The sequence below is a fragment of the Amblyomma maculatum genome, chromosome 7, assembly GCF_055883805.1.
Source record: "Amblyomma maculatum isolate TAMU_Amacu chromosome 7, ASM5588380v1, whole genome shotgun sequence".
NCBI lineage: Eukaryota > Metazoa > Arthropoda > Arachnida > Ixodida > Ixodidae > Amblyomma > Amblyomma maculatum.
In genome coordinates this window covers 105,586,678-105,607,789 of record NC_139350.1, presented here as the reverse complement: position 1 = coordinate 105,607,789, position 21,112 = coordinate 105,586,678, and the positions used below count along the sequence as shown (strand labels likewise).

The 21,112-nt window shown below is 46.3% G+C and overlaps 1 protein-coding gene across 1 annotated transcript; it reads right to left on the bottom strand.

Moving 5' to 3' along the window:
- Positions 1-11,536: 11,536 nt before the first annotated feature.
- Positions 11,537-19,644, bottom strand: LOC146184255 (uncharacterized). The gene is made up of 2 exons (XM_084608523.1): positions 18,472-19,644; positions 11,537-13,599 (listed from the first exon to the last, which is right to left on the bottom strand). Exons 1-2 carry the CDS (start codon positions 19,642-19,644, stop codon positions 11,551-11,553), a joined length of 3,222 nt encoding a protein of 1,073 aa, XP_084464649.1. The 3' UTR covers positions 11,537-11,550.
- Between the last annotated feature and the right edge of the window lie 1,468 nt (positions 19,645-21,112).

Below are 21,112 nucleotides of genomic sequence, written 5' to 3'. Positions count from 1 at the left end.
CCTCTGGTATTGCATTCTGTAGAAACTGTTCAGTTCATTTATCTATGACTCCGCATCTACAATAGCTACTTCGCAGACCTTGCACATAGCGTCATCTATATAGCGTGACGGAAGCAACGGATATGTCCGGGCTAGATTTTTTCTAAAGTGCCAATTTATATGGCACACCCTGTTTGTGGCTCCATGATGTATCAACACTTGGTAGGCTGCTTTCGCTTTACAAAATAGGTGAGAAATCCAGCTTAATGGACTGGTGTCTGGCGCAAATTACTCCTATCAGCCTGCGCAGTCGCTACAAGTTTCGAGCATTAGTGGAGGAATATTATTCTACATTGCGAAACCAGGGGGTAGACGAGCCGTACGTGAAAGTGCTGGAAGATATATATAGTGGCTGCACAGCAACCATAGTTCTGCATAAAGAAAGCAACCAAATTCCCATAAAGAAAGGTGTTAGGCAAGGAGACACAATCTCCCCAGTACTATTCACAGCTTGCTTAGAGGAAGTATTCAGAGACTTGGAATGGGAGCAGTTAGGGATAAGGGTAGATGGAGAATACCTCAGTAATCTGCGATTTGCTGATGACATTGCCTTGCTAAGCAACTAGGGGGATTAACAGCAAATAATGATTGATGACCTAGACAGGAAAAGTAGAAAGGTAGGCTTGAAAATCAATTTGCAGAAGACTAAGGTAATGTTCAACAGCCTCGGTAAGGAACAGCAGTTTACATTAGGTAGCGAAGTACTGGAAGTAATAGGCGAATATGTCTACTTAGGACAGGTAGTAGCCGCAGATCCGGACCATGAAAAGGAAATAACAAGAATAATAAGATTGGTATGGAGCGCATTTGGTAAGCAGTTGCAGATTATGACTAGCAGCTTACCGATATCGCTCAAGAGGAAAATATAGAATTGTTGCATCTTACCTGTACTCACCTATGGGGCTGAAACGTGGAGGCTAACCAAGAGGGTTCTACTTAAGGTGAGGACAACGCAGAGGGCTATGTATGGAACGAAGAATGGTAGGGGTACATTAAGAGATAGGAAGCGTGCAGAGTGGGTCAGAGAAATTACTCATGTTACCGACATTCTAGCGGAAATTAAGAAGAAGAAGAAATGGACATGGGGCAGGACATGTAGTGCGAAGAGAGGATAACCGATGGTCGCTTAGGGTAACAAACTGGATTCCAAGGGAAGGAAAGCGTAGCAGGGGGCGGCAGAAAGTTAGGTGGGCGGATGATGTTAAGAGGTTTACAGGGGTCAAGAGGATGCAGCTAGCTCCAGACCGGGTTAATTGGAGTAATATGGGAGAGGTCCTCGCTCTGTGATGGGTATAATCCGGCTGATTGTGATGATGATGACGATGCAGGGCCCTATGAAATAAAGGCCATGCCATGTAAGACTGCAGTAGTTAGGTTACATTTTATTATACGTTTTTTATACGTTCTTGAGGATATTACTGGCGTTTTTGTTTTTGTCTCATAGCTGATGCGGGCACCGCGCTGCTGTTTCCACGGGATTCAGAAGGACGCCTGTGATAGGAATTGTTTATTCGTACTGATCAGCAGGGTGATATAGCCTACCGATAGGCGCTGAGGGCAAAAAGGAGAGAGGAGGGGCTTGACAGCGATCGACAAACTGTGTCACCTCGATAAGCTGTTGCGTTTACAACATTTGTTTGTTCACAAACATCTTCTCACAAAAGCAGCTCTTTTCTATGTTTTGCAAGTTTTGACGCTGTACTCGGTTCGTTAAAATGGTCTAGTACAACTTGGGCTCCAAAATTAGTTTGTTAATGCCTGTCTTTCTGGAAGTGGGATGGTGTCCCAGCAGCAGCGGCTGCATTGCGATGTAGGTGAAAAAGAAAGCATGCCCGAGTGCTTTGCGATATCAGTGCACGTTAAAGAACCCCAACATGGCAGACTCCGAAGGATCCCGCCTTCCACTTTATGTACCATCCCTCATAGCCTCCATGAGTGCTTTTGCAACATTAAGCTTCAAGCGCCACATGTTTTGCCGTTTGGTGAGCTTGTCCGGTAGATGCATATTTTAAAGTGTAGTCAATGCGCTTGCATGAGAGTGTTGTCACACTTTGTTGTTTCGCCTGCTGCTTATTGAATATTTAGGGACATTAGTCATGGTATATTAGGATGATTCTATGCTTGAGTTCATGACGCCGCAACTTTTGTTTGCACAGTCTGCCGCAGATCCGTGGTTATTGCGCAGCTGTATGCTAAGCTTTCTTCCTTTCCTTCAAAGTTCTTGTCATTGCCTCCTGTTTTTGGCACGACCATAGCTTTCGCGGCGTCCGCATTTGTAGAAACAGCTTCTTGAATTTCTATCCACTGTTCGGCAAATATGTTAATCGAAATGACACACCATAACTGCTCGCCCTCGACAATCGCACAACGTACCCACCTATATAACCAAGCGAACGCTTCTGTCCCTTACTCTAGCGCAAGGAGCCTAACTTGCCTAACATAAGGCTACTCCAATAAGAGTTCTATGGCGCGCCTTGGTGGAAACATCTGCTTACTGCTTGAACTGTGCTGTTCATAGCGTGTGCCTTCGGGACACCTCGAAGAGCGGAACTCGTGCCTTCACGCAGCCATTGTGCGCACGCGCGCGCGCGCTCTTCTCTGCCCCGCGTTACATAATCGTGTGCCCTGAAGCGGCAGGCAGCGCGTGTCTCGCGAATGGGGTCGCCTGAAGCGTGAAGCCCAGGGCGGAACATGTTTTCTACGCTTTCTCGGAGGCCGTGCTTCCTCGATCTCGATGCTCGGCGCACTCGTCAGTTCATGCCCATCCGAAATGACGTCGGTATGCAATCTCTACTGCGACCTTTGCCAGGCATTCTGTATAGTCTCCGGGCATCAAGCCCGCATGAACGATGAGCTTAAAGAGATTCACTACGCGAAAGCCACATCTCTTTCGCTTCGTCAAAACAAGGGTAGGGATCGGCAGTGGACGAGACCGTCCGCACGCGACGGTGGCGCCACGAGCCTCAGGTGGGCTGTTTTCGCGGTCAGATTCATCCACGACACCAGAAGCAGCACCAGCATAATCAGGCGTTCTCGCACTTTCTTCAGAGGCAGGTGCAGCTTCTATGCCAGTCGATATTATCACAAGAACACCTCAGCGCGCGATCATGCTCTCCTGTTCTTGCAAATGACAACGGTATACCTAGGCAGTCATTCAATGTCCCTAAACCTATAATAAGAGAATAATCACTAATTGGCGTACACTCAAGTGCAGGCATACGCCTACAAAGGAAAGATATACAGCGTCCACAGATGCTGCATAGCCCTATAAAGTTTTGAACTCCGACAAGCACTAATTTTTCTTCAGCTACAGAATCTCTGTGTAAGCTTTATAACGTTCTCCTGCGACTGCACGAATGCGTTTTGCTGAGCGCTAATGAGTAATTACTCTCTGATTATAAATCTGCTACACTTCGGGGGATTCCCCTAACCACTGGCTTTCATTACAGCTTCTACGTAGACGAAATTATCCTGTCGTTTGAAACTGAGATCGAAGAAGCCCTCCGAGTAATCGTACACACCACAGTGGATCCGGATTTCAGCTTTTGGCGGAAACATTCAACCTTAAGGGAGCAAGAAAAGCACGAAACGAATTACCAATCTTTATAGCCTACTCAGCCTAACAAACAACGACGATGTCGAAGCTAACATTCTACAGTGTACTCGGATTGATCACAGAACACAGCATCCACGCGAACACAACCCTTCTACATTATTCGAAAGACCGCTGGTATCTCGCACACTTATTCTACGCATCCTCAACAAAAGCGTGCACTTGAGCAGAACAGGCGACGCAGCTCGCCACATAACGGCACATGCGACGCCTGATGTCATATTATTTGCATCGAATTTCTGCACGATTGTAAAAGAACAGTCGATAGAGCATTAGATGAAATTTTCCTTCGGCGTAATGTTATGTCTGCTTTTGTTTAAAATTTGCCTAGCCTTACGGAGCAATTTATGTCACCAATGACGTCTTGCTAGCAGCCTTAGCGGCAATATTTGAGCCTGTCCTCTGTTTGCTCATCGAGCAGGCACCCCGTCCTGCGTTTGTTGTACCCTACATGAACAGAACTTAGAGCGAGGCGCAAAGTGATGACTTCTTGAGTTGAGAGCAAAACATAATTTGGAGTTAAAAATAAATATAGAAATTAAAGGTTAGGGAGGAGGGGGAAACAAAAGGGGGAGAATTCTAGACTACCAACGTTATTGACCATAGCCAAAGGAGAGCCCAGCTGCCGAGACCATTTGTTGTTGTTTTGAACGCCTTTTGGTGCATTCATCCTCTCGTCCACTCTCCCAATAATGGAATCTGCGCCACCTGGGGGACGCATGTATAGGATACGTGAGAGATGAGAGCAAGTTAGTAGTGCCATTGAATGGTAGACTGAGAACGGAGATCATTTGGTTGAATCTGATGTCAATATGATGTGTGAGATTAAGGTGAATAATATATTTCTTACTAGTTTGAGCCTCTAGAGGTGAAGGCTAATTTCATCATATGATTCTTCCATTAGTTCTTTGATCATGTCCGCAAGTATTTGTAATGTGCATTATCTTGTTTCGTATTAACAATGTTGCTCCCCACTTCCTTAGATAATGTGCCTTTTAAATATTTCGTCTCTAACAATCTGAAAGAAAGAGGTTGAAATCTATTATATGTTTAGCACAACTGCACTGTACAGGCATTCCGCATCCGCCAGGCACTCCCCACTATCGGCTAGAGTCACTGGAAAATTTTACCATCGGCTATCGTGAAGCGCCACCACGTAGCCGCTTTTGCGTTAGTAAGGAGATAATGTATGCATAGCTAGCTGACGAAGTCCAGTGGATGTGATATGTCTGTTGACCATGTGTGCTCAATGATGTTTCCGAAAAGCAACTAATATTAAAATCGCAATTTCTAGCTTAGGAATCTTTAGAAAAATATACCTCTTACCTGATAGAAACTGCTCCGTTCCACTACAACAAAGAGACTTGCCGTTTCTGTGCGCCTCTGATTTTCGGGAGCCAGAAAATGTTCCTACAAGAGCACTTGAAGGCTTTTTTTTTATCTCGTTAGCTGGCAAACATCTGCGTTACAGCACTCCTAGAGAATATATTTTTGTAGCAAGACTCTGGTGATAAGGCTTCATGCGCTGGCGAGCCACTCAGGGGACATAACCGACGGTGTGGTTCAGCGCTCATCGATCCTTAATTAGTGTTCCACCGATTTCATGAGAAATTTCAATAGCGGGAATACTGACCTCAATTCTAAAGCACTGCAGACTCAGTTTACTAAACTGCGAGCTGCTCAGAAGTTAGAAGCACCATAGCCAGGCTCCTAAGTCCTGAAGACTAGAGTGAGAATACTGCGTCGGAGTACCAGGGCTCGATCCAGACTGCCGACGGCTGCTTTTCGATGAAGGCGAAAGAAAGAGGCACCCGTGGGCTGTGCGATGTCAGTGTAAGTTAGGATCTCGGTCGAAATTACTAAGGAGCCCTCCACTACGGCTCCTGTTTCTCTCTATCCCCTCGCACTCCCACCTTCATCCCTTCCCCTTCGGCACCGTTCAGGTGTCCACAGAAAAATGTACTGCGCCCTTCGTTTTGTGTACATTAGTCGATTTGGACCGCAGTTCTTTGTGCTTATCATTTTACTTAGTAAAGCAACGCGTAATGGCGTCGACGCTATACAAATAAGTTTTTTTTTTTTTTGTGCCTGACATTTCCGCAGAAGACTGGTGATATCCTGTGCAGCAGCGTCGCTGAAAAGAAAATTGTCACGCTGCTTCCGTTCATCGTGTTTTGGCTTCTTTGTCCACATAGAATGGCGGAATCCCCCTGAGCCTTATAACTAAACTGAACTAGACTTTGTGTTGAGTGGTGCTACGGAATAAAACCTAAAAATGGAAACTGAGTACCAAGTTTTCTAAAACTGGTCTACAACTCATACAAGTAATATAAAAGACCTACGTTGTCCGAGAACAGCAGCTAACGTGGCATAATAATAATAATAATAATAATAATAATAATAATAATAATAATAATAATAATAATAATAATAATAATAATAATAATAATAATAATAATAATAATAATAATAATAATCAATCAATCAATCAATCTTTATTTAATGTGCGCAGGAACAACCATGTGGTCTTTGTGCTGCAGCACAAAAAAAGAAAACTGAAAAAGCACAAACATGTTTACACACACAGAGAGAACACAAAAAAAAGAAATAAATAATACATGAAATGAAACTGAGACGAAAAGTATCACGGAAATTAAGCAAACAATGAGTATCATCACTTATATACACAGTGAGAGAATTTTTTAGCACACCAGGAAATAAAGAAAAAAAAAAAAGAACGGTAGGTAGAAGAGGAAAAAAAAAAAAAAACAGATGACTGACATTGATTATAGTAATATAGAAATATACATAAAATAAACAACCATTCCAGGCGCAACAAGTGCATGGTACTTAAAACACAGGCTAGAAATACAGAATAATACAATAAAGAAGTAAAATTGAACAAGGGACAGTAAGATTCGAATATAAAGTTTAAAGTTGAAATATAAGCAAGAAACGGATAAAAAGTAGTTCAAGATACAGACAGCATTGAACAGGAGAAAAAGCAAAAAGTGAAGTAAATACAATTTAAGGCTAGAAAGTGGGAGTTATATGTGATAAAGTACTATTTAGAATACAACGCTACGAACATCCAATGTAAATGAACAGAGCGAGTTTTGGAAGATGTCAAGGTGAGGACAAAAAGAGTTAAATAACCACTGCATCCTGTCCAGAGGGGAGTGGGAATGAAGAGGAGAAACCTGAAATGGTCTGAATTCCCTCATGCTCTTTCGCGGAACGCGCAGTAGGATGTACTCTAAGAGCTGAGGGCACATAATGTGGCCATGAAGGAGTTTGTACAGAAATATGATATCAAGTCTGATACGACGGCAGTGAAGGGAAGGAAGATTCAGTTGGGCGCTCCTGGTGGAGCGAGAGGGGGAAGTTACAAAAGGAAAGCGATAATGAAATATCCGTAAAAATTTTTTTTGTACTCTGTCAACCTTGTCCAAGTTCGATTTGCAAGTGCCATTCCAAACAACCGACGCATACTCCAAGACCGGGAGGCATATGGACAGGTACAGTTTTAGGAACGGAAGTGGAGTATGGAACTCTCTCGAAAGTCTGCAAACGAATCCGAGTGTGCGCATAGCCCGCTGAGCAATGCGTTTAGTGTGAGAGGAGAAGCTGAGGGTGCGGTCAAAAAGTACACCAAGGTCATTAATTTCATCAACCCTATCCAACAGCACAGAATTGACAGAATAATGGTAGAGAAAGCTATGTGTTTTACGGGTAAAGGACACAACCCTAGTTTTGGAAGAATTGAGGGTAAGTCGATTCATCGCACACCAATCAGAAAAAGCAGATATGTCCGATTGCAACAACACGCAATCTTGAAAAGAATGTATTACCTTGAATATTTTTATATCATCAGCATAAAGAAGAAACGAGGAGTTCTTTATCGCCGAGGAAACATCATTAATAAAAACGGAGAAGAGAAGCGGGCCTAGTACTGAACCTTGAGGAACTCCACTCGTTGCAGGGTAAACGAAAGAAGTCTGTCCATTGACACTGACAAAGCAGAAGCGATCAAGGAGATAGTTGCGTAGGAGGGCTACGAGAGAGACTTCAACGCCAGAGAGTCGAAGTTTTTCAAGAAGTAGTGAGTGAGTAACAACGTCGAAAGCTTTGCTCATATCACAGTACACAGTGTCAACCTGACCCCTCTGAAGGACTGCTGCAGAGGCATACGTCATAAACGTGACTAGGTTGGTGGAAGTAGAGCGACCCGACATGAAGCCATGTTGATTCGGTACTATGATATGTTTGAGATGGAAGGAAAGTACGCTGTGCAAAGCTAATTCGAAAAGCTTAGAGGTTGCACATAGAAGAGAAATCGGACGATAATTGGAAACATCAGTTTTGTTTCCAGACTTGAAGACAGGAAACACGCGTGCCATTTTCCACACGCGAGGAAAGGCAGCATTTTTTAATCAGTTATTAAATATGGCAGTCAGTACTGGTACGAAGATATAACTGAAGGCTTTTATTATGGCAGCTGGAATGCCATCAGGTCCAGGAGACAAAGATGGTCTCAGACGCTTAAGACTCTCAGTTATCAACTCCTCGTCAAAGAGAATGGAATTAGATAGTGCACCAGATGGGAGGCAAACGGAATCACAATGTGGATGTTTGTAAACGGAGGAAAAATGTTGTGCAAAACTGTCGGCAACATCCCGAATTTCCGAACCCTGAGAGTCAACTAAGCTGATACTTAAATCTGATTTAATGGAACGCTTGCGAACGTAACGCCAGAACTGACTAGGACGATTTGAGGCATACCTCTCTAAAGACTCAAGATAGGAGTCGTAGTCCCGCTTGTATAAGCGTTTGCAAAGAGAACGCACACGGCGAAACTCATCTGCCCAATTGTGAAACCCAGGGCGTTTCGCTTTACGATGGGCCCGTTCCTTGAGCTTTAACGTCGTTATTAGTTCCCTTGAAAACCAGGAAGGGAACTTCCTACGCGTAGGAGTATGCAAAGGTATGTACCGACGCATACCATCAAGAACTATTTCTGTAAAGCGACTGACTTGTCCATCTGAATCATTAATGTCATTTAAAAGGGACCAGTCGACGGAAGAGAAGAAATTGAAAAGACCGACATAATCACCACGTGCATACGCGAAACGGGGCGAATTCCCCACCCGATCTGAGTTAGTAGAAGGTGAGGCTGAGACAGCAGTAGTAACTAGAAGCGGAGGGTGAAATTTGTCACAGCGAGTCAGCGGTATGTCCGAACTCGAGACTCGAACACTTTCAAAATTCGATATACAGATGTCAAGAATATTACCGCAACAGTTTTCAATGAAATTGTGTTGCTGCAAAGAGTTAAAGGCTATGAAATCAAGTAGAGAGTTACACTTACTTAATATGTAATGATTGTTGTGAGAAGAAATAAGTGAGTTCCAGTTGATACCAGGAGTATTAAAATCACCTAAAATAAGAAGTTTGTGTTTGCTATGACGGGTTATAACATGTTCGATTGAGAGCAGAACATCATCATAGGCTGAAGGAGGTAGATTCGGAGGAATGTAGAAAGCTGCAAGTAAAAGTTTTTCATGTCGATTTAAAGTGAGCTCAAGCCACACACATTCTTCAACAGTTTCCAGATCGGAACGTCGAACACACTTCACAAAACTGTCAATAGCAATGAGCACTCCACCTCCTCTTGATTTGGGACCTGTTTCAGGGCGGTCGCTACGAAAAACAGAGTAATTATTTGGAAAGAAATCATTGGAAGGAATATCACTTGACAGCCAGGTTTCGGTAACCACAACAGCGGTATAACAAGAGGACAAGACGCTAGAAAAAAATTCTGATCCCTTAGTCCGAAGACCTCGGGCGTTTTGATAATAGATATCCGAATTAGGGGCCACTGCAATTTTGTGTCAGTTCAGAGGGATGAAGCATATCGTCGTAAAGCTTCCCACGAAAGTCCTTGTATATGCAACCCATCGGCCACATCGAAGGCTCAACAAGCTTACTGTAGGATTCTTCATCAACTTCAATATGGAAGGACGAGTAGGAGTCGTCCTTCCATAATAATAATAATAATAATAATAATAATAATAATAATAATAATAATAATAATAATAATAATAATAATAATAATAATAATAATAATAATAATAATAATAATAATAATCATCATCAGCGTCAGCCTGACTATGCCCACTGCAGGGCGAAGGTCTCGCCCATATTTCTCAAATTACCCGGCTCTGTACTACCTGCATCCACTTGACCCCTGCGAACTTCTTAACCTAATCCGCCCACCTAACTTGCTGCCGCCCTATGCTACGCTTTCCTTCCCTTGGAATCTAGTTTGTTGCCCTAAGCGACCATCGGTCATCCTCTCTTCGCACTACATGTCCTGCCCCATGTCCATTTCTTCTTCTTCTTAATTTCCGCTAGAATGTCGGTAACATGAGTAATTTCTCTGACCCACTCTGCACGCTTCCTATCTCTTAATGTTACCCCTACCATTTTTCGTTCCATAGCCCTCTGCGTTGTCCTCAACTTAAGTAGAACCCTCTTGGTTAGCCTCCACGTTTCAGCCCCATAGGTGAGTACAGGTAAGATGCAACAATTCTATATTTTCCTCTTGAGCGATATCGGTAAGCTGCTAGTCATAATCTGCAACTGCTTACCAAATGCGCTCCATCCCAATCTTATTATTCTTGTTATTTCCTTTTCATGGTCCGGATCTGCGGCTACTACCTGTCCTAAGTAGACATATTCGCCTATTACTTCCAGTACTTCGCTACCTAATGTAAACTGCTGTTCCTTACCGAGGCTGTTGAACATTATCTTAGTCTTCTGCAAATTGATTTTCAAGCCTACCTTTTTACTTTTCCTGTCTAGGTCATCAATCATTATTTGCAGTTCATCCCCCGAGTTGCTTAGCAAGGCAATGTCATCAGCAAATCGCAGATTACTGAGGTATTTTTCATCTACCCTTATCCCTAACTGCTCCCATTCCAAGTCTCTGAATACTCCTCTAAGCAAGCTGTGAATAGTACTGGGGAGATTGTGTCTCCTTGCCTAACACCTTTCTTTATGGGAATTTGGTTGCTTTCTTTATGCAGAACTATGGTTGCTGTGCAGCCACTATATATATCTTCCAGCACTTTCACGTACGGCTCGTCTACCCCCTGGTTTCGCAATGTAGCATAATATTCCTCCACTAATGCTCGAAACTTGTAGCGACTGCGCAGGCTGATAGGCGTAATTTGCGCCAGACACCAGTACATCAAGCTGGACTTCTCACCTATTTTGTAAAGTGAAAGCAGCTTACCAAGAGTTGATACATCATGGAGCCAGAAACAGGGTGTGCCATATAAATTGGCACTTTAGAAAAAATCTAGCCAGGACATATCCGCTGCTTCCGTCACGTTATATAGATGACGCTATGCGAAGTAGCTATTGTAGATGCGGAGTCATAGAGAAATCAACTGAACAGTTTCCACAGAATGCAATACCAGAGGCGGAAGAACACATGTATTCGTTCATGCGGACCGGTAAGCTCTACCAGGAAACCGTTTAGTGTTGAAGCCCTGAGTTACATGACATTAAATTGAACAGAGACAAAGAACCTGACAGTCCCTGACGCGCTATGCCGATGAGAGCACAGGCGCGCTTTTACAATACAGAATTCTAGCTTGTCTTCTCTTGAATAATCATAGACAGATTCAATCACAAATCTGTGGTGCTCGATAAACGCCAGGGATGAGTTTGGCTTGTCCTGCAGTCATATGCCCAAACATTTTACCAGAGGCGCTGCCGTTGCATCTTTCAGTCTCTTGTTCATCTGTAATTTGCTCGGACAAGACTGCACGCATACCGAGGAAAAAAAAAAGAACGTAGTCTTTTATTCTCACCAGCCAGGAGCCAATTGATTAAAAAGAAAAACACCGTTCGGTGGGATTCATGGCTGATTCGCGAGGGCAAGAGAAGGCGTTCGCAAATTCGGGAAAGTTCTTGAACAGCTCGTTGCAGTCGATCGAGCCTGGTCGCTGCAAGGTGCGCGCTCGGCACATCATGCGGCACACGGTCAGGAAGAACACCGTTTTCTCGGTGTGCTTATCGCTAATCGGACGACGTCGCTCCAGCGATTCGGTGGCCTCGTCCTCAACGAAAGCCGCGTAGGCGATGTTTAGTGCGGCAAAATAGGTGGCGCGCGTGTCGTTCTTTTGTACGGTAAAACAGCGAGACGCCTTCTTGCCCTCGGTCGTTGAGTTAGTGAGCGCAGCGCTTGCGTTGGACACGATGGCGAGCGCCTCCGAGTCCAGGGCCTTCAGTGCCTCCGCCACGAACAGGAAGCCCAGACCTCCGTAGAACATCGCCGGCGTTCCGTGAGGATAGTACAAGGGGTGCGCCAGCGCGCTGGCGCCGACTGCGATCTCGTTCAAAATTGCGTCGTAGGCGACGGGCGACGACGACAGCAGCCGGTGCAAGCCGGTGGTTTCGCGGCGGAAAACAAAGTCCGTGGTGCGCTGCAGGCAACGATGAGACTCGATCCAGTACTGCACGAATGAATCCTTATTTGTCGGATAACAGCTGTACATCTTCTCGGATTCTTCTTCATTGAAGTACCTTCCCGGTGGCCAAGACTGTATCTGCATAGACTGGAACCTGGTCAGGGCAGAACGCTTGACCTCGTACTCCAGCTGCGAGGCGTTGATGGCCGACACGAGCCTCTCCATGAGCCCGCCAAGGGCGAAGTTGAGCCGGGTGGTATCGGCAGGCGTGATAGTCAGCTTGATATGCACAGCAGCGACCAGGGGCCTGTACACTTCCTCCACGTATAAAGTGCAGTATACGGGCACGTAGGCCGAAGAGTAAGCCTTGCCCCAGTGGACGATCTGCAGGGGTCTTCTCTCCAGCACCAAAAAGTAAAACTGGATAAACTGCCAGGATAGGTGGTAAACAAGCTGCTCGTCGCTGTACTTGTCGAAAAGCAGGCCAATAGCGTCGAGCAACGTGCCGTCGCCTACAACACGGTCGCCGAAGGAAAACAGTTCCCCTGTGGGAAGGTGCGTCGTTAGTTTCTCTAGCCAGTCCGACGCCGTGATCCGTCCTGTCAGGTTCAGTGTGCTGTCCGGAGAAACGACAGTGACCAACCGGCGTTTTTTCTTCCTAAAGTCAGTGAGAACAGTGATTATGTCCGTCTGTTCACTGGCGCTAGCTGTTATCTGTGACACAGGAGGAACTGACGTATTATTGTAGAGAGCTACGTAATGAGTCATCCAATAATCCACGTAGCTGCCCCGTTCCATCACATATCGGTGGTTCATGGCGAACAGCGACAAAGCGTCGGCGTCACCGGCCACGATATAAATCTTCCTGTGTTTTTTGTGTGATATTTTAACCCGGAATCTCAACCAAAAGGTCATCTGCCAGTTGAAGGCTAAGTTCACAAGCAGTCCCAGCGCATTTACGCCTGATTTCCCGGGCCACGTGAGGTTCAACTCTGTCATGAAGGTCGTGAAGTGGGTTGCATCGAGAAGCGTGGCTGCGTCTCGGTCTTTCGCACAGGCTTCGTACATCTCTAAAGGTTTTTCGGCTATTTTGATCGGGTCTGCTCCACGACGTAGGAGGGGCAGAAAGTTATCCACCCAGTTGACAGCCACGTGTCGGAGCGCTGTAGCGCCCAGTTCAGCGTACGTCTGCGATGGTTTCCAGGCGGCGCAGATGTGGCTGTTCAAGTCCGCGCAAGGACTGAAGGTATTATTGATGTTGTAGTCGAGGAAGAGCGCGTGTAGCCGGCAATCGTCCGTGGAGCATACCAACTGCCTCGGCCGATTACGGGGCGCAGCAATGAAGAAGTAGAGGGCCGTCAACGTCACTACCGCGGCCAAGACTGCGCATGCAGCAAGGCAAGCGCACTGCACCGTGGACAATGCGTCGTCGCCTTGGTCCGTGCCCCCTTGCAATGCTCCCTTGTCCTGCGTGACGCATAAGAAAAAAACAAATTTTTGGCTTTGAACTCCCCGGTTCTTCGGGTTTGTGACCACGAGACCTCTACTTTAAGATTCGTCGTAGGTGGTGTGTACCCTGCACACCAGTCGTTTCAAAATAGCCGGTCGTTAATTTTTAAAATAAGCTTTTTGAGATACGAAGAAGGCTCCTGCAGAGCTATTGTATCAGTGCTAGAGGAGAAAAATGTGAACTTTTTTTTTGGTTTGGGGGTTTAACGTCACAAAGCGATTCAGGTTATGAGAGACGCCGTAGAGGAGGACTCCAGAAATGTTCGACCACCTGGAGTTCTTTAACGTGCACTGACATCGCACAGCTGCACACGGGCGCCTTGCTTTTTGCCTCTACCGAAAAGCGGCCATCGAGGCGTAGAATTCGATCCCGCATCCTTGGGCACAGTAGTGGAGCGCCCTAACAATTGCACCACTCCGGCGGGAAAAATGTTAACTAGTGCGATGGTTGCCTATAGTTTCTGATAATTACCCTTCAATGGATTAGTTAGGCGTCTAGTTGCAACCAGATGTTTGTAGCTGGTCATTATTTAGAACCAAAGCAGATTTTGTAATTCTGAAAACGCTATTACCCTTGCCACTGCGGGTCAACAAGCATTGGCTATCTCGCGCGAAAGGGCGAACACTTCCTAAAGACCCAAGCAGCTGCCCAGCGTGGTTAGTCAATGGCGCAAGTTTCAACTGAACTTCTTCATCCTGTGTGAATTGGAACAACATGGATAATCACCAGGAGGCAGGACGGAGAAGTAACGGGGCATTGGCGCCAAATTTACTGATGGCAGGAGAGGCGGCAAGAGAAGCTTGCTTTGACAGATTTTTTTGGGAAGCGCGTGTCTTCTGGCGTGGTAAAGCAACATTTGTTGGGCCACAATTTCGAGGGTTCTCGCGGTTTAGAAATTCTAAAAACGGATATGGCTATTAATAAGGGCTAGATACAAATCCCCCATTGGGTCTAGATACCTGCTTAAGCAATGGAAATGCGCAAGTAAAGACACGAACAAAAAGAGCACAAGGACAGGGTGCATTTCCATTGCTTAAGAATGTACGACCGACTCACCAAACAACGTGCACTCTTAAAAACTAGATGCCCAATTGAAGCAGTTTGAAATGTCAAATTATAAGTAATTAATTGAACAGCTTATTACCAGTTAACATTATAACTAACTTTGAGGCAAGCTAAATATCCTTTATTAATTTCAGCTCTGCTATTCCTCCCTCGCCACATAGCGCTAAGCAGACAAGGACGCAGCGAGACATAAAGGACGGGCGCTAACTTACAACTGAACATTTGGAAGAAACCAGGAAATATAAAGACTTTCTTAACAATGAAGAGGAGGAGATATAAAGGCATTGGAATACGGGAAGCAATCAAACAGCATTATCGTGTAACAACAATCACAGGTTGACAGAAATTGCATTTCTTTGTCGGATTTATGTTTGCTAATCTGTGAATGTTGTTCGACGATAACGCTATTTTATTGCTTCCTGTATTCCAATTCCTTTGTATCTCCTCTTCTTCATTGTTAAGGAAGTGCTTATATTGCCTGCTTTCTTGCAATAAAAGTTCAGTTGTAAGTTAGCGCCCGTCCTTATGTCTCGCTGTGTGTTTAGCGCTATGTGGCAAGTGAAACGTCACCAACTCGCCCAAGCTTCCATTCTGGTATTCCTCAAATCGCTTCTTAATGCAGATTGAAGATGAGTTCAGTTTTTCATCTTCGTTCAAAACATTTGTCGATTCTGTTGCATTTCATGCACCAGCATTTCGCGGCGAGTTAGGCTGAAGAAGGCAACACTGACCGCGCCTCGCACGTGCCTCTTCTTGTACTGCCTACTGGCGTCCGTTGTTATATTGTGCAAATGCCGAATGCAACATTATGAATTTGGTATCGATGCTGGCTGTTGTGCGGGACATCGCAGCATCGAGCACGAGTTTCTTCGGGCAGTTGACATTCTCGAGCTAGAAAACATGAAACATCTCAATCAACTTTCTATATGCACGCTGCTTGCGTTGGCTGGGGAACAAGTACTTATACTGCTCCCATCCATATTTTGGGGTACTGTCATTGGGTTGGTAATACTAATATCGGCGCGCGCCTTTAGGAAACCGTCTGACGACGAAGGCTGGCTCAGCCTGATGGGCTCCCATGATCGGCTTCCCGAATAACCTAGGCGGTCGATCGCAAAGAATTTGTGCGAATGCGCATATTCATTCCCCTCAAACCCTTTTTGGCACCACGAAGGCGTGCTGACTGTTGCAACGAATAAAATTCAGTTCATAATTAAGTATGGTGGGTGGGCTAGCGGTATTGGGGTGCCATTTCTGGGCAGCGCCCGCACTACATGTGGAATTACGTGCGACCCTCTCCTAATTACAGTGTATACCTCGACAGTTCAACTGCCGCATCTAAGAGTTCGCGGTCCTGTTAAAGCTAATCCACAGTATTTAAATCGATTTTTCAAACAAAGTAAACTCTAGTGAACGGGCTGTAGTAGAATTACACTGTTTGCCCGCAATTAAATGAATGACGCGACCAACAGTCTCCGCCGAGCTATATACCTCATTCAGTGGCTGCGTTCCGCCGCTGTGAACAACACTGAAGTTGATGCGCCTATAGTGAGAAATAGGCGCTCATCTGGTCACTAAGTCTCGATGAAAAGAATTTCGACATGGCAGGGTACAGAACAGTGCAGTACGTCAAATCATGTCGATGCATTACAAATCAGATGCGAGTGGCCGATTTCGGTTTGCGACGATGGATGCGGTACCATTCGACTGCCAGCTTGAACTATTTCAATGTAGGCGATTAGGGCATTAGGACCAGGCCTTGGATGGCACAGAGCGCCTTTAAGATGCTTAAACCATTCATCTGCTATACTTATTAAACAGCGTAGAAACAAATCCATGAGCTGCTACCGGAAACGCTTGCAGCAAGCACGCACGCCAATATTAATTCGCTTTTTGCTCGTGTTTAACGCAGATATATGCGATTCTCGCTGCTTTCTATCTTTCACAACAAAACCAGGCGTGCATTAAGCGCTGCTGTGTGCATCTAGCAATGGGGTAATTCTAAACCAGCGTGACGGAAGAATAAACACTCTACTTGTACGTGTTACCCGCCAGACAACACACGACCAAAACATAAAATGCACCAACCAGCACTAACAAGCCGAATAACACCAACTGCGCATTTCATATTAAATTTTTTTAGTCCCGCTCGGTCTCGCAGTAAGAGGAGTCACGTGATGCCCTGTGTGGTATCGCGAGCTGAAAGGCACGTTGACGCAGGCCCCACGTGCTGCAAATTCTGTCCGCTTTTGAAGCAATTCGCAGTGGTTTCGAATAGTAGGGTCTCTTACTAGGTTTCCAACTTTGTACGAATGCCTAAGCTTAACTCGCATTCAGTTTGCATTCGACGCTGGCACCCATATGACCGCTCTATAAATGCATGCAAACAAGTGCGCACAGCCGGAAGAAGCAGGTATCCGCTGTTACACCTGCCGTTCATCACATTTATTTTCCACTACGGGTGTATTGGGGGAGTCCAGTTGTACTCTCTTGAACGCTTTAATTTATATTTGCTGTCGGTTTAAAGCACACCGTACAAGAGCGGTACGGACCATTGCTTATTTTTCATTGTACTCCCAGGGTAGCCCCAACTTGCAAAATGTTCGTGTCTTCGGCACGACGTACCCCCGCAAAAATATATGCTTTTAGCGCGAAAGTAAATGCAGGCGGAGGGAAAATTGGGGGACACTGAAGCGCCGTCTTTAAGGTTATGGAACGATAATGTTAACTGCTCCCTTTGAGGATCATCGTTCACGTACACTTTGGTGCCGTTTATGAGTAATTCTTTAATTTATCACACACATCCTAGTAAGTACACAGCTTTAAGTACCCCATTATTCTAAAAGAGCACCCCGTAGATATAAAACCTCGCTCAACCAAGCCGTAGGAACGTGCCTAAATCGAAATCCAAAAGTCCTGAATGGCTGGATTCTGATTTCACCCTCGCAACTCAAAGACGAAGCCCGAGTTGGCAGCGCTTGCCCACTCGGTCATGTAACGTGGTCTCGTGACGTCATGCAAGCCTGAGTACCACTCTGTGTATGGCCGTGTCACCTGCCACCTACCGCCAGCCGGAATCATGCCTGCGATTTTTCGCTCACAACCCCGGTGCAGAAATGTCTGGGGAACGGCTAGTTGTCGAACTTGTTGCATTTCCGGAGATAATATAATACCGCAACATCCCGGCAACCAAAGCTCGGCAGCGCCTAATCACACGATTATGGCACCACTATCCCGGGTCTATTTCTCTGACCCGCCGGGTGGCTCAGTGGTTAGGGCGCTTGACTACATCGCCCAAGGATGCGGAATGGAATGCTGGCCTCGGCGGTTGCTTTTCGGTCGAGGCAAAAAGCAAGGCGCCCGTGGGCTGTGCGATGTCAGTGCACGTTAAGGAACCCCAAGTGGTCAAAATTTCCGGAGTCCTCCACTACGGCATCTCTCGTAGCCTGAGTTGCTTTGGGACGTTAAACCCCCTCAAACCTAACTCTTTACCTGCAGCGTTACGTACGCTAGCCATGTCTGATATGGCGCACTCAAGAGCGCTCAAGTACCCGTTTTTCGCGACCTGGTTGTCCCCTCAGATCGTACACGCAGGTAACGCATTCTTATTAAGGATTTCCAGTGGATAGGTAGAGGGACTTATCCACTGATAAGGCGTCGTGCGAGACAGTGCGCTAGGCTGTAGGTTGGTAAATGTACGATTTGTCAATGCGAGGATTGACCGCTCTGGGTGGGGTTGCAGTACAAAATAACGTCCCACTTACCGCCGGCTTAATGGTTCCTATGCTCGTCACTGAGTCAAGCCGGTGCCGAGGAAGTGCAGCTTGCTGCGGCGGCGTAGCCTTGATCCCTTTCGGCAAGAAGAATTTTCTCCTGAAAGCTGCCCGGCTGAGTCGCTCCCTCTTGGGTGGGTGATCGAGGATCATTAACGTATTGTAGAGGTTCTGAAGCTGGTCGCGCGTGGGTGTTAACGCTCCTCTGCGTTCCCGGGAGGGGCCCAGCTCCTCCTGGGACTCCGAGCTCGTTGTTGCCGCAGGAAGCGGCGGGGCCACTGGTGTCCTGTGTCCCATTGCATGCCGCATCCGATGAGAAGGCGAATAGTGGAAGGATCGCGTAGAGTTGAAAGCCGTGTGAAGCGTGTGCACCCGACGCTCGGGTGACTCGCGATTCCTCATGTTTATGACACGGCGCTGGCACGACGCAGCTAGCGCTCCTTTGTAATTTCTAAACTTGTCTTCTTGTTTCGGCGCAGGGCTGGTGCCAGATGGAGCCTGAGCAGGCACATCTGTGTCATCAACTTCTTGGTTCGGGGCCAGGCCGTCATGTACTTGTCTGCGCTTCTTATTATCATCGTCGTCTGGAATGATTTCCGGAGCGTGCTCGTGCAGTTTGGCGCGGAGTATGCAAGGTGCTCCGGGCGACGACGAAGAACCGGAAGACGCAATAGTCGTGCCTCGGTTGGGGCAGCCGTCGCTGTTGAGCTGAGTGGCGCGTGGGGACTCATCGCGTAGCCACAGATTCGATATGTTTGGGAGCGGCAGTTCTGATGGGAAATCAAAATCTAGGGGAGGTGTTCGATCTCGCCTTTTCATTGTGTTCTGGGAAAGGCGACTTAACTGGTTCTCGGACGACTGGGACGGGTCCTGACGCACAGCCGCCGCTACCTCTGGTGACAGGTCTCGGCATGATTCTGCTTCTGGAGATGCCCGGATGCAGGCCCCGGCTGGTCTCGAGTGACGAGGGATGTCGCTGAGCGGCCGGGTTTCTGTAACGGCACTTGTGCTTTGCTGCTGCCCGGCGACGTCCTCTGGACGCACTGCCATCAGCTGCGCCCTAGTGCTGGACGCTCGGCCTCGGTCCTTGATGCGTCGCGGCTGGCCCGAAGCCTCCTGGGTCGAACCGCCGCCAGCGACTGGCGACGAGGCTTCCTGGTCCATGCCAAATCCGCAGTGGCTCTCGGCGCCCCCGCAGCAGCACGAAGAGCGTGCGTTCTTCTTTTTCTGTTTTGAATGCGCCTTGATCAATCCCCCCTCGTGAGTGTATGCCATGAGCCAAGGAAGAAGAACAGCAAAATGAGGCAAGCGGCACACGATGAAAATCCAGAGCATAAAGAGATTAACTTGGGCCTGAGAAAGCACGCTTCAAGACCTTTTCGCTCAAACGGAAATGTCTTCGTTTGTAGCGAATACTAATTACTATTAAGACACGAGATGCACTATGGGCGCAGCACGAATGCTATATGCATCCTCTGCCTTACCTGCTCGTGTGTGTTGCAGGCAAATTATTCTCTATGCTAAGAAACATTATGAAAAGCGTACGCTGATCGCAGGCGTAAGTCATTTTCTTAATTTTATTACAGTGCTTTATTAGCTTACTGAAGTCTCCAAAGGATAATGATTTTACAAGGAAAATATAAAAGTAATCTCGTGGCAGTTGCGTAGATACTAGTCACCGAGGGTGTTATGTGCGCATAGACTACACGCCCTTAGTACCCCCGCCAGACAGGTTTTATTTGGCTACGATTTTTTGCGCTCAATTCGACACCATTTGTACATTATTCTGCCTGAGAAACTTTTCAGCCTGGCTGTGGCAAGTCTCATTTACCCAGATGACGCTGTTGGTGAAAATTCGACAAAACCTTAAAAGACAGTGGGGCAACGGTCGACTCATTCGAGGGTTCAGAACTTTTCTACAACCAAACAAACACAACTTCGCAGTGAAAAACTGTTGTTCCTCGGCCGCATCTCTAGTGAAGACGGAGTATTCCAGACGAATGACACTCGGCTTTTGTTGTGCAACTTTAGTTGCTCACCATGCGAAATCTATCCCCATTGGTCTGAGGTTGTGCATGGATTATAAAATGTTTGTACACACATTTCTGCTCACTAGTGACTGCTTCACGCAGCTGTGGAACATTAAAATAATAATAATAATCAGCCCACTTTGCAGCAAATGCCTTTCCATATGTCTACCACCGCGAATACAAGCCTTCATGAAGCTCAGTCAGCGCTTGCTATCCTTCCTGGTCCTCTAGAACTTTCGGGAGGACGTGGAAAAAAGGAGATTCAAAGAAAAAGGAAATTCATATGAACGTCAGTGACGGGCCTGAGCGCCGTACTGGCCCATCGATGCTTCAGCCCAGGATTCTATACCAGTCTCAGTTTCAAAGACTGACGAGGCAACAGGGGACAGAGTTGGAAACAATAAAGAGGAACACCAAGCGCGCAATCACGGCCTTACCAAAACTTACCCCAATCCCTATTCTTCGGGAATTTGCGCAGCTCAGCCCACTGACAGAACTCATTGAACAGCGAGAGGTAAAACAAATATGAAGCGAAAATATGTTATACACCTAGCATCCTTGACCAATGCGGTGAGAGTAAAAACACCGACAATGGCTGATCC